At 42.2% G+C, this 14,065-nt stretch overlaps 1 protein-coding gene and 1 non-coding gene across 2 annotated transcripts; both read right to left on the bottom strand.

Annotated features, from left to right (window-relative positions):
* Positions 1–475: 475 nt before the first annotated feature.
* On the bottom strand, positions 476–6,719 carry Alg10b (asparagine-linked glycosylation 10B (alpha-1,2-glucosyltransferase)). The gene is made up of 3 exons (NM_001033441.3): positions 6,422–6,719; positions 5,176–5,373; positions 476–3,706 (listed from the first exon to the last, which is right to left on the bottom strand). Exons 1-3 carry the CDS (start codon positions 6,590–6,592, stop codon positions 2,651–2,653), a joined length of 1,425 nt encoding a protein of 474 aa, NP_001028613.1. The 5' UTR covers positions 6,593–6,719; the 3' UTR covers positions 476–2,650.
* Mir7648 (microRNA 7648) lies at positions 6,618–6,670 on the bottom strand. The gene has a single exon (NR_106106.1). It is a non-coding gene; the product is annotated as a microRNA 7648 (primary transcript).
* Positions 6,720–14,065: the final 7,346 nt, after the last annotated feature.

Below are 14,065 nucleotides of genomic sequence, written 5' to 3'. Positions count from 1 at the left end.
CTTAACAACATATTGCCATTGACTTCAAATTCATAAAACACACCCAAAGATGTTTCTAGCTGGTTGAAATGTCATGATTAAAGTAAGGCAAGTCACCAAAACCTACTATAATACTGAATGGTCTTGCATCTTAAGTGGTGTTACTAAAATCATATCCTACTGCAGACAGCACATACTAAATGTGCATGTCTGCACTCAGCACTACAGAAAATAACATTCAGAAAACATGGAGAAGGGGTCAGGAGGGCTCTTATTATAAAACACAATTTACTTCCTAAGATTAAGTTGGTTATAAGGTACTTTTCTAGAATATCTGCTTCCTTCTATATTGAAAACGCCATTCAATACCAGTTTACTCAATATACATCACATAGCATGTTTATGGGCTTCATGGATGTGGAGTACAGCATGAATCCCTGTTGAAACACAGTAGGAGTCACACCAGGTACTAACTGGAGTTCAGACCTAACATTCTCATTTGAGATTAGGAACAAACAACCGTCCTTCAACAATTTGTCTTTTTATTCTGGAGCCAAAAATCAAGGACATTTTTTTCTACATCTTATTTAATTTCCTCTATGAAAAATATTATGTACATTAAGACTTTCTAATTGCTCTAAGACAATAAACATGATTTTATCTGAATACAGTTTGAACTGGACCTAAAAGATATGTTCAGTCTCTAGGAATTATAAATGAAAGCTGTGAATCCCTTCTGTCGTCTCTAGACAAAGGTGATGATCATAACGCCCAGTCAGTCCAGTCCACACTGGAAACATCGTACCCTAAACCATTCCCTAGAAGTAAGCGGCATTGCTTATAGTGGGCATCTTGTAACAGGACAAACAGAGATGTCTATGAAACCAGAAATTCCTCTTCCAAGATAAGGTACTAAGTGTAAATATAAACCACTACTTCCACATCATTTGGGGAGATGCAGCCATAAGGGGAAAGCACAGATCCACAGAAAGCACAAATGTAAGCAAACGCACTGCACTGCACACAAAGTCAGATCTGGGAGAGGAGGCTAGGCCTGTGGATGTTCACATAAAGTAGAGCTGCTGAAACTGAGTACTGAGCGCAGAGCAGCTCAGGCAAAAGACGGGCGTTCTCACGAAGGCTTTAAAAGATCCTACTGGAAGCGTGGTGGAGAATGCAGAGCCCACAACCCCTTCAGCGGGTGATATGGTCTACAATGACCTGTTAGCATTTCTAACTTAAATGCGCATGGGTGGAGGTTTTATGCAGGTGAGCACGGGAGACTGCAGAGCCAGAGGCGGCACTCTGTGCCCTAGAGGTGGATGTGTAAGTGGTTGTGCTGCCCTAGGAGCCAGGAACCCCCCCGGGGGTCCCTGCAAGGGGTGGCCCAAGCCTTTAACCACTAAGCCCCTTAGGAGCACTAACTAGCCAACAAAGTCAATTACGCCTAATAAAAAAATACTTGATAATTCTTTTTAAAATTTAAAGCAGAAACATAGTTTATAACAGTAGCACAGAACTGAAAGCGAAACAAAGCAAACCCCAGAGTCACACCTAGTACTGCTCACTAAATTATAAAATGAAACTAAACCAATGACTTCTCTCACCTTTTGAGTTCTTCTGGTTTTGAATAATAGGGACAACTGTAAATTACATGACCTTGGCCATTTGGCTTTTTTGTTGTTTCTCAATTAAAAACAAACTTTTACTTAAAAGCTCTCATCAAGGGCATCTTATCACATACACCCCCTCCCCCTCCCACTCCACACCAAAATGATGTGAGACCTATGAATGGGGCCTTACTTTAAACATTTTCTAGATAATATCAAGGGTCTCTAGATAACGCTACCCTGAATCAGAGGATCCCTAAACCCAATGGCATTAACTGCACAAGAAGCCAGTGGAGACAGTCCTATGAGACACAGACAGACTGGAGGGACCTGTCCAAAAGCAAGGCCCCTCTAAGCAGTGCTGGAGTGGGGCAAACAGGGACAATGGACTCTCAGCTCCTGTGAGCGTTGCCAACACTTGAGTTTAGGTGCCCTTATACAAATGTGAGGAGAAACCCTGAAGCCAGAAGGTTTGTGGCTGGTTTTGTGTAGGAGCCTGGATAACTAACAGGGCATTGTTTCAGAAGATAATCCATAAAAAGTATTATAATCAACACAGTTTATCTTTGGCCTGCATAAACTGCAAATAAGGAATTAGTTCAAATGCTATCATCACTTCTATGCCCTAAATTAAAACACCTGTCTCTTAGCCCAAAGCCTCCAATGCACTATTTGTTACATATGTGCATCTATTCTAAGATCGGAGCTGTGGGTACGACAATATCTGGCAATTTCACTCAGAAATACTGCTGGGTCATTTATTTGTAAGTGGTTTTCAACTTACTTGCTGTTCTTTACAAAAGAGAGTTGGTGAGTAAGTTCAAGCCCTGCACAGCTTACCCAGCCCCCTAAATCTATACACACACAGAAAAGTTCCCCAAACGCTGAAAAGACTCTCACGACAACTGCAAGCAACTTTATTCCTACTATTCAGAGCTTTTAGGCTAGTCTCAAACTTAATTCTACTCACTTCCCTGGATTTACTCAAAAGAAATTCCACTTCTATTTACCCAGTTACTTGTTGTAGAAACAGTCTTTTAAAGTTCAAATTATTCCTACCACTACCACATAAACCTTTGGATGTCCTGACTATTTGGCCACTGAAAAGTCTTGTTCAGAAAGATATAAAAAGTTACAAAATTAACAACTGTATAGCAACCCAGTTCACAAACGAGTCTAGATATGGGTGGCAGAGGTATGTTAAGCCTATAAATAATGTATGGTAGAATGAAGTAACGGAATTCTAGTAGTTTCTGAGGAACTGTAGAAGCAACCAAGCATACAAAAAACATTAAATTCCAGAAAATTGACTTAGCCTTTAAAGAGTCAGCTATAGCCCAACCAGCAAAAATGTAGGCTGGAACTAATAAATATTTGACAACTTCATGTCTCTGAAATACTCTTTTCCACACATAAAATGTGTAATGCCTATTGTCTGCCAGTAAATACTTATGGACATAAGTGAATTTCCAAACCAAAAGTATCGAGACTAACGTAACCACAGAGAACTGGACTCTACGCTTCCAAACTAAGCTAAGGAAAGTCTTGACTTTGGTCAGAGAAAGTAGGTGAGGGAAGGAGAAAAAGGCAGTAAAGGAGAAGAAATAGAACAACTGAGGAAAATGGAGACAGGCCTCGTGACTACTCCGGTCACCAACAACAATGCCACCATTAACTACCACAAAGGCAAAGAACGCCAACAGCAGAAGCACGTAGGGCCAGGTCAACAGGAAGAGCATTCTCAGGTTCTTTAGGGACATGGCGTACACCAGCAGAAACTGCAGCACTCTTCTGAGCTCCGAGAGCGGTCCCTTCGTGGGCGCAAGCCTCTCCTCCTTCTTCTTCTGCAGCTCAATCTTCCAGGCTTCACTGCACTTCTGTGCAATGAGGTGTCCTGCACAGAAGGCCGCCCAGATGATGTTGGTCTGACGAAACATGAAACCACAAAATCCAAGCAAGGCCGAGGTCCTATGGTTGCCATAAAGACACATCAAATAAGCAAAAAGAGTGAAGAATACAGACCCAGCTTCTGTATAGTAAAGGAAGTTAAAAAAATAGAGGGTTGGAAACACTGCTAGGGTTAATGTTGACAAGATTCTCTGGATACTTGAAGAAGCCTTGAAGGAAAAAGAAAAAGTACTATTTTTAGGATAAAATAAATATGACATTTTCTTGCTGAATTAATAAAGAGATTTATTTAAATATTCACTGAAGTTTAATTTAAATGAATTGTATTTCTGGCTTTGCAACACCATGTTTAAGAACACTTCTGGTAATTGTTAATTATATTAATCATCTTGGAAACTGATAAAATACTAATGAGGTGCAGCTCTTAATAGCTTAAAATCTTAAGAATCACAGAAGAAATCATTTAGTGGTCACTGGATCTAAGACACTGGACTAAGGCACATGAGGAATACAGAGACTAGAGCACAGAAAAGACGTGGCCAGCTGCATCACCCTGAACTTACGTCTTAGCCATCCTCACCACCCTTTGAAGACAGCCCTTCAAATCTCTACACTGGAGACAACAGAAATGTGCAAATCGTACTAAATACCCTGCCCCATGATCCTACTTTTTGTATGACAAAATTACAAGGATTTTTCCTTTTAGAAAGCATGCAGGCCTACTCTGAACTCAAATGTCTTCTTTTTCCTTTTCTAACAATTTTAGTTAAGTGTATGGAATCTCTTTGATTAAAGTCCTCCTCAGGCCAGGTGTGGTGATGCATGCCTTTAATCTCAGCACTTGGAAAGCACAGACAGCTGGATCTCTGTGAGTTCTAGCCAACCAAAACTGTACACAGAGTTTGAGGTCAACCAGCGTTATATAGTGAGACCCTGTCTCAATCAATCAATCAACCACACAAAAGTGGCGCTCCACAACAGCTTATAAACTTAGCATATACATTGCTTCTTGTTGCTCCCGAAACCCTTGTGCCTTCCTATCTCCCATCACTCCATCAGGCTGAGACAGTATTTCTCTGCTCCTGTCATGTATCGGGTGAATCCTCACAGTACTTTATACCTACCTCCTCTTCATAATTCATAAGACCTTATAAACATTGTTGCCATAGCTGACATTTATTGAAGTCTTGCAGTAGGTACTAGCCTAAGCACCTTCCATTTATTAAGTTCCTTTACTCTTAATACAAATTCAATGAGACAAATTTATTATTATTAAAATCACAAAGGAGGTAAATCTGCTCAAGTTAATAGAAGCTGTGGCCAGGATTAAATTTAAACCCAGGCAATCTACTTCCAAGACTTGAATTATGAAATCACACCAAAACTCCTCAACTTAAACTCATTTCCACAAAAGAAGACCTAAGTTCCCAAAGAAAACATGGAACTATTAAACTGGTTTTGTTCACTAACAAACATCTACTTTAGATTTTCAAATACAGTTATTCCAGAATTTAAATGCAAGTATCTTCTAAACATGAGTAGAGAATTTCCACTTAGGTTTGAAAAACAGACACCAACACTCTAACTGGTAGACATTTTCTTCCGTAACTTATAAAGCCAATTCCTCACTGTGGACTTTAGTGCACGGAAACTTGTTGTAACTGTATCCTGCACATACCTTGTTTCTGGGTTGCACCTTCCTGAAGAGCAAATACAGCAAGTAGAAGTTGCCAACGCTGAAGAGAAGATTGACAAATCTGAGCACCCCAATGGAGCAGATCACATGCTCAGACCATCCAAGGAGCCAGCTGGCAGGTTTGACCACACCGACCGACACCAGATACAGGCCAGGTAATGTAGTGATCATAGGATCCCACTTAGAAAGAAAAGACCACCAGTCAAGCACAGCAAGAGTTATCCCATTGATATAAAATGCCAAAAAAAGATAAATAAATAAATAATCAAGTTTCATTTGTCCTAATAATGAAGAACTTGGAGAGGATCGTCTATGACATAATTAATAAATCCTGGCAGACTAGACATCTCTTAAGTTTTATTTTTAAGATGTAGTGTGTGTGCCATGCACCTGAGTATACTTATTTGCAACATCTGCATGCAGGTACCCGAGGAAGCCAGAAGGTGGCACTGGATCCTCTGGACCTAGAGTCACAGATGGTTGTGAGCAGCTCACTGTGGTAGAAAGAAGTCTGGTAGCCTTCTCCAGGACAACAGCAAGAGCTCTCAACCACTGAGCTACCACCCCAGCCCCATTTTAAGAACGTTTTGCTCCCTGTCTCAAATCTGTCTGCCATTATTAAGGTGACAACAACCAACAGACAGTAAGTTATTCATTTCTACTTCCTAAGGCTTGCTCTTTAGAAAATGCATATTCTGCGACTAAATTGTCCAGGTCCCAATTTTACAAACTACCAGGCAAACAATAATGAGAACTCTGGTGGATCTTAAGATTCTTTGCACTGTGCATATTTCTGTAGTCAGATATGTATTTTTTTAAATGATGCAATCTGACTAGTTGCCAATTTAATCCAGACAACAGTAAGTTTCTACGACCAAGAATGAAGTTAGAATAAAACTATCAACTTTTGGGGGGCCCTAAGATCCTCCACTCCGCGTTCAAAATACCGGGTGGAAAACCTCATAGGTTAAGCTTTAGGTAGTTTTTAATGCATGTTCAAGGGAGCACCTGCATGTCTCTAGTGCTAGGGCTTAGTTAGACAAATCGGTCAACTGCCAAGAGGAGCTATCATCTTTATGCATTCACCTAACAAATATGCCATAATCTCGAGGCTAGGTACAGTCACTAGGCAGCTCCCTTCACGGTTTAAGTCTGGGAGGGCTGACGGGGAGAGGAAAGGCACAGGTTGGGAGGATCCGTCCCGGGGGCAGGGCCAGCAGAGACCAACCTGCGACAGGGAGAAGCGGCCCTCGCAGTACCGCTGCGCCTGCGGCAGGTGGAAGATCTCGTCCATGTACGGCTCCCGCAGAGCGCGGCTGAAGGCGGAGAAGAGCAGGCAGGACACCAGGAAGGTGCAGCTCAAGGCGGCCGAGAAGTAATAGCCCTCCAGCTGCGCCATGGCGGGCGGGCGGGCGGGCGGGCAGCCGCGTCCCGGGCCCAGCCCTGGGCAGCCCGGAGCGCCGAGCCCGGAACGCGGGCTCAGAGGCCCAGCGCTGCGGGACGAGGGACAGCAGGGAACAGGACGCAACGCAATGGATGCTGGGAGAGCGTCGGACGGAAGCGTGGGGGGGGGGGGGGTCACCGGTTCCGGAGTGGAGCATTTATGCAACGACGGGACGGTTTCTCTGTCAATCACTGCTCGCAGCTCTCAGAGTGGCCAGAGGCTGAGGGAGGGGCGGGTCTGGGCTCGGGCGCGGGAGCTGTTGTAGGTGATGCTGCCGCCGCCGCTAGGCTCTGGAAAAGAAGGGTGTCTTGTGTTGTCTGTTGCTCTCCAGAAGGCGATGAGTGGTCCCAGCTTTCTAACCTCCAAGCTCCCAAACTGCATTCGTTTGCGGTTATCCCTGTTCTCCATTGCCAGTGAGATGAGACGCTAAAACCATCATTACAATGCTTTTCCTCTCATCGTCTCTGGCTGATAATGAAGGTTGATGCTTTTTAGATGGAAACATACAACCAGCCCTTCGCTTCAGGGCGACTTTCCCTTTTGAAGAATCTATTCGTTTACAGGGCAATATTTTCCTGGTGCCTGGTGAGGAGTTGGGGCATTTGTAGGTGAGGAACACTCCTCCGTGAATATAATTTTAGTTGCTATTGCCGTGAGTGGTGGCTCACACTTGTACTGGCCCCATTTGAGAGGCTGAGGCAGGAGGATTGTTCCCAGTTCTAGATCAGCCTGGGACACTGTAAATGTCGTCCTTAAAAATAGGTAATAAATAGTCATTAATATCTGTCTCTGTTGGAGTACGTTTCCCTTATGCATCTTAATGTGTGGTGCGATGGAGTATTTATGTGTGTAGTCTCAAAAAGTGCTCACATGTATGAAGTTGAGGGCTACGGAGACTTCAGATAACCCCTTTATTGTGAGATTGGAATTGAGACTGACGGTGGAAGATATTTGAAGAAAGCTGAAGACAAAGTATGTTTTCAGCATGGTTGGTGATGCTTTGTAGGAAAAGCTTCTGGAAAATTCGGGTTGATTTTGCCAGCAGCACATCATATAGCAGCTGAGATTGCTTTTAAATTGTCAACCTTGGAATCAAAAGAAACTGGGTATTCTACTAGTTCTCCTCGACTATTAGAAATAACCAGAATTAAATTACGTTAGGATTCATGATGACGTTTCTTAACTCCCTCCACCCTTTACATCCTCTTTGATTACAGAGAACACGTTACACTTACCAATTTGAGACCATTCCCAGATAATTTAGTCTACAATTGACCTCAGGCCCAGTGGGCTTGCTCAATCATGGCCAGTGCATACCATAGAAGCTTCTGGCCCTTGCTAGATATGATGGATAAAGGGAAGAGCACAAGGCTGCCTTCCTATGCTAGACATTCTCGTCAGAATAATTGCCACTAAGAACTTGGTTGGACATCCAACTCCTTTTATATGTGCTCCCTACTCTCCTTAGTTAACTGAAACGTTTCAAAATTTAAAAATGTAAGGTTTCAGAACTGCCAGGTACCTTTTCTATTAATTTAAGCTTTTTTTTTTTTTTTTTTTTTTTGTGGAACAAGATGAAGATAGTAATATACCTAAAATTATGTAGAAGATGGCTGTTTACTGGGAGTTGTAACTATAGTCTTATGGTTTATAATTTCTACTGAATTGAAAGTGCTTCATCATTTGCAGTTTAAATTTATATCTCATTTCTGTTCCCATCAGCCAAGTAGAAAAATGTAAAACTTTATTATTAGAGTTTTGGGGTTTTTTTGTTGTTGTTGTTTTTTTGTTTGTTTGTTTTGTTTTTGTTTTCGGACAGGGTTTCTCTGTGTAGCCCTGGAACTCACTTTGTAGACAAGGCTGGCCTCGAACTCAGAAATCTGCCTGCCTCTGCCTCCCGAGTGCTGGGACTAAAGGCGTATGCCACCACGCCTGGCTTGGTTAATGGTTAAAAGACTTTTTTTTTTTTTTTTTTTTTGAGTGGGAATCCACTGATAAATTTGCTCCCTATGCAGTGCTCCTAGGAAAAACCCAAAATAAGGCCATTGGTTCAAAAAGTTCACTTTATAGACAGATAATATCAAAATGTGCTGGACAGGATTGTAAACACAAAAAACCTAAAGTATAAGCTCTCTCTCAATACACAGAAAAATCATTTCCAGGTGCAAGAAACTCTGAGTAAAGGTACACTCTTATTAACTACAACCTGAGGCTGTTTCTGTCTCAATGATTTTAGATTATGAAACTCTGAGGGACTAGAAGTTAGACAGAGTCTCAGATAGGCAGACATAGGAGAGGAACAGGACTGTGGAACTTCCAACATAGCTGCCTTCTTCCTCAGCCTCCTGACCGAAGACAAAAGCCTGGCAGCTTTTTCTGCCCCATCCCTGTGAACCTGTGTGACAAATTACGATCCTGGAGAAATGCAAGATCAGATCAGGACATGTTTACCCCAAATTTAGGGGTCCATCAGCCTCCCTTTATTCCAATTGGCCAATCTGAAATTAGGGGAGGAAGACTTCCCCTGTAGCTGGTCACTGCTACGCTGTGGGTTCTTCCTTTTGCCGCCTTTAATCTCCCCAGGTTTACCTCTATTGCTAGAGAAGATAGAGAGCAAGAGAGAGAGAGAGATCCCCAAATCTATCTCTTTTGCTTTGTTTTTTTTTTCCCTTTCAGCATGACTACTAACAAATTTCAACTGACCCCTCTGAATGACCAATAACCACCCACCCCACCTCTCTCAACCCTAGCATTTAGATACCATCTGAAAAGTACCCAGAATTCCAAATGTCACACAATGGCAGAAACTATCTGCAGCTGGCAAAACCATGGCTCTGCTAGAGCAAGAGGCAAATTGTTGTGGGTAGCCCTGGGGCTAATTATATTTGATGCTAATTCCTATCTCCTGTGAGGAGTTTTGAACAAGGAATGAGTTCACTCAGGTGATATCCTGTAAACCTGCTTCCCACCTTAATTTGTAAAATAAAGGAGAGCTGATGATTGGGCGGATAAAAGGGAAGGTGGAGTGGAAGGTAGGGAGAGAGAAGAAGGAGAAAATGGAAGAGGGAGAGGACGCAGAGGAGGAGTAGGAAGAAGAAAAGCAGAGCAGATGCACATGGCCTGGAGAAACCGCAAGTTCTAAGGGGTCTCATGGAAGATGGTAGTGCAGTGGTAGACCTGCCCAATCTAGGCGCACAGCATGTAATTATATTAACCTAGTCGTGTTTTTATTGCCAGGGCATATTTAGGTTGGAGATTTACCACAACAAAATGGCGCCCAATGTATTGATATGAACTCAACTAACCTGAGATAAAAACTCACTGCCCCCAACCCCTGAACAGGGCTTGGGCAGTGACCTAGGCTGTAGCAGTATGGATTCGAAGCTGACTGGGTTTGAGGGACCTACAGAGAATGGCAGAAAGGGATCTATGCCCAAGAGAGCCTTTCTGTGTTTGCTTCCCCGTATCCTTTGCTCCCCACCCTTCCTCCCCCACCTCCAAACAGGGACACAGACAACTTGAGTCTTTTTACACTCACCTTCTCCCTGTGAATAAAGAATTGGGAGACAAAGGTACAACGGACTCCGGACCAGGTAATTCGTTGATATAAAGGGAGAAATATAACCTCTTGATACTTAAAGATGGTATAAAGACATATTGCTCTAATAAGTCTTACAGGATACTCATATTCTGTCTAATGTTGATTCCTTGAGAATTTTGGGTTTGAATCTTAGTTTGACAAGCTGCCTCTTATAGGTATAGAAAGGAAAAGAAAAAGGAAAGGAAAGGAAAAAAGGAAGGAAAGGAAAGGAAAAGGAGAAAGGAAAGGAAAGGAGAAAGGAGAGGAGGAAGGAAAAGAAAGGGAAGGATAGGAAAAAGGATAGGAAACTAGAAGTGTGACTCAGTTGTTTTAAAGGTGGTATGATACAGTCTGCAGGAGACTCATATTCTCTAACGTGGACTCCATGGGAATTTTGGATTAATATCCTGACATGACAAATTAGAAAGGCCTAAATAGTCTAAAATGTGTGTGATTCTGAGTATTGTGGTGGTTTTATTGTTCCTCTGGGACAGAGGGCAAGCTACAGGTTTTCCTGGTTACCAGCTGAAGAATATGCTGATTTGGGGGAAAGGTTTTGCCTTTGTGTTTTTGGAAAAGGTGTTTAAGGTTTTTACACCTTCCAGAGTTCTATGGATCAGACTTGATAGAAGGAGACCCCCCCTGAAGAACTAGATTCCAGAGAACCAAACAAAAAGGTTATCTTGATGATACTAATATTTTGTTTTGAGATTTATATATTACAGAATATACAGTCTTGGTGAATTTCATTGTCAGACATGCTGAACTGACCTGCCTGAACTCCTGATGTCTTGGTTTTTCATCCGCAAGTTCTAAGGGGTCTCATAGATGGAGAAGATGGTCATGTAGTGGTAGATCTGCCCAATCTACGTGCACAGCATGTAATCATATTAACTGAGTCGTGTTTTCATTGCCGGGGCATATTTGGGTTGGAGATTTACTGCAGCAGCAAATCAGAGCTTCTGTGACACAGTCCCATATCACCACACCTGGGATTAAAATGAAAACATATTCTTACAATATTTCTGTATGTGTGTGTGTGTGTGTGTGTGTGTGTGTGTTTAAAAGAAGCCAAAATTCCAGAATTCCCACTACATTCCCCCAAGACCGTTAAAACTCCCAGCTTTCAAGAAGAGCCCTGGCTTTGGCTTTCCATCTAAAGGAAACTTCTCACCCCCAAACTAGGGCCACAAGATGGGCCCAAGACTTAAAAGAAACCTGCTACCCATGGAATACCAGTGGAATACCAACCACTACCACGTGCCTAAATCCTGAGGCCACAAAATCAGGCAATCTGACTTAACTACTACCCTGAAGTTTATCTCCATAAGAAGTTTGCAAGCTTGGTGAATCAAGCCACACACATTCCCACCCCACTACAAAAGCTCAGACCGTGCAAGGTGCCTTCTCCACTACTCTCTCCTATACTGAGCTGCAGGGTTTACCTGTGCCACTCTCTCAGACCAATAAAGTCTGCTCTCACCATTTTGGAGTCAAACAGGCTATTCATTTTCCTATGATGATTCAGTTCTCATTTCTTGCACCATCCCTCTGCACTGCAGATCATCTCTTTGTGGAGTGTGTGTGTACACACATGTGCATGTGCCACACGTGTGTGTGCACATGTGTGTTTCCTCACCCTAACAACCTTTTCTTTATGTGCTGATTCTATTTGATGCTTTGTTGCTGTCTAAAATTTCCCTGCCTTTTAATTTTTTTAACTGGCAGAGAAAATGGACCCACTCAAGACCCCTAGATGGTAATACCAATTTTTTTTTATAAATTCTAAACATTTTCCTAAGCTCTGCCCCTAAATCAAGACATTAGAATATCTCCTTCTGGAGTTTGAAGTGCACTGTATCTCCTTAGACCTAATTTTAGAAACAGGATCATCATTAACATTAAATTTTTCATAGATATTTAGTTTTGAAGAGGAGTCATCCATAAGTTGATGAATTCCTTCATTATTAAATGTCAAACTATTTGAGGCTTGTAACTTAGATTCCGATATTTGATGCTATGAAAAAACTGAGCAATTTTTGCTGAATCCTGAAGCTAGAAATTGTTAGCAAGAAGTAAACCTTTGGTTGAAAAACAGTTGAGGGGTTTTTTTTGCATTTATTATTGTCATATGAATTTATACATTCTTAATAATTAAGATAGTATTAGTTTAGTAAACGGAGTGAAACTCTATTTCTGAATAAGGGTTCTCCCAAGTCCTGTACCTGTAAGTGAAGAGTGTGTGTAAGGGTCCTCTTACACTGAAGCATTGTCCAAAGCCATCCTGCCTCTAGCCACACTTTCCCCCTTGTCGATGAACCAAACTTTGACTAATTGATAGTGGTGCTGCTGATTTACTTAGGTCACAATTGGTTCTAGCAACAATGAGCACTGTAACCTGCATCAATGTCCTACACAGTAGGCTCCAAAGTGCAATTTTAAGACTTGGCATCAATCTTTGGTCGATGTGTTATCACTGGGAAATAAGCAAACAAAGTTTTGCATGAAGAAAACATGCCATTTCACTTCAAAATGGTGCGGGGCTTCCCACAGAGAAGATCTCTCAGACACAGTCTATGAGTCTATGAGCTGATTGGAAGCCTTTATTCCAGCCAGCTGCTACTATACCTGGGTATTTGGGAGCCAAGTGCAGGCCTGAACCTTTCTCAGGACCCATACATATTTAAGAAGGAAAAAACACATATTAGCTGGATGGTGCACAAGGTTCCCTTCCCACAGCTGCAGACTAAGCAGATAGTCACAAAAGCCAAAATGTGCAATTAGCAAAAACAGCGAGGTCAGGCCAACCATTGCAAAGAACCTGCATCCTTGAGTTGCATTTCTTCCCGGAATTGTTTTTCTCAGGTCCCCACTTCTGGGTACTGGCACTTTACTCACTCAGATAAAGTTCATCCCAGGTACCAACACAATGTTACCATGGTCAGCTTACATCCCTTGTCACAAAATATGTTAGCAAGGATTTTACTGAAGATATCGGAGATATGGTGAGGGGAAAGGTGGTCCTGGTTTTCTGGAGCAATTCCAGTTCTAGCCCTAAGCATCTCAAACACTGGTGGCCAGTTATCTAGAAAGTTATATATCTTGAAAACGGGGTCCCCATACCAGCAATACTAGCAACCCTCAAGAACCTGTCACAAAACCAAGTCTTCATGCCAGTGCCCTTGCAACTCATGAAACAGAAGGTCAGAAATAGAACCAATGTTTAATAAGCAGTTAAAGGGCTGGGAAGATGGTTTGATAGGTAAAATGCTTCCTGTACAAGCATGAAGACTTGAGTTCAGATACCAACAGCTACAAACAAAAACAAAAACCACCACTAACAACAACAAAACCCAAAAGACCAAAAAGGCAAGCATGGTGGTGCATGCTTGTAACGCTAGCAGGAGGATCTTGAAGCTTCATTAGCCATCCATCCAGTTCAGAGAAATTGGTAAAGTCTAGATCAGTGGTTTCCAACCTGTGGGTCATGACCACATGCAGGGTTAAATGACCCTTTCATGGGGGCCGCATATAATATATACTTCATATCAGATATTTACATTATGATTCATCATAGTAGCAAATTTAAAGTCTTGAAGAAGCAACAAAAATAATCTCATGGTTGGGGCTCACCATCAGATGAGGAAGTCGCTGCAGGAGGACTTCCCTTCTCGAAGAGCAGTGTTTTCCACGTGCGAATGCTCACTGAGGTTGAGTTGGCATATTAAAGGGTTCCAGCACTAGGAACGTTGAGAACTATTGCTCTATAGCATCATCAGTGCCTGTTTCAAAAACTTGAGGTGCAGACCAGTATAGAAAGACATCAACGTCTGGCCTCCGCAAGCAGG

Source organism: Mus musculus, chromosome 15, assembly GCF_000001635.26.
Source record: "Mus musculus strain C57BL/6J chromosome 15, GRCm38.p6 C57BL/6J".
Classification (NCBI taxonomy): domain Eukaryota; kingdom Metazoa; phylum Chordata; class Mammalia; order Rodentia; family Muridae; genus Mus; species Mus musculus.
Note: the sequence above shows the minus strand (reverse complement) of the source record. Positions and strands in the feature narration are given on the sequence as shown.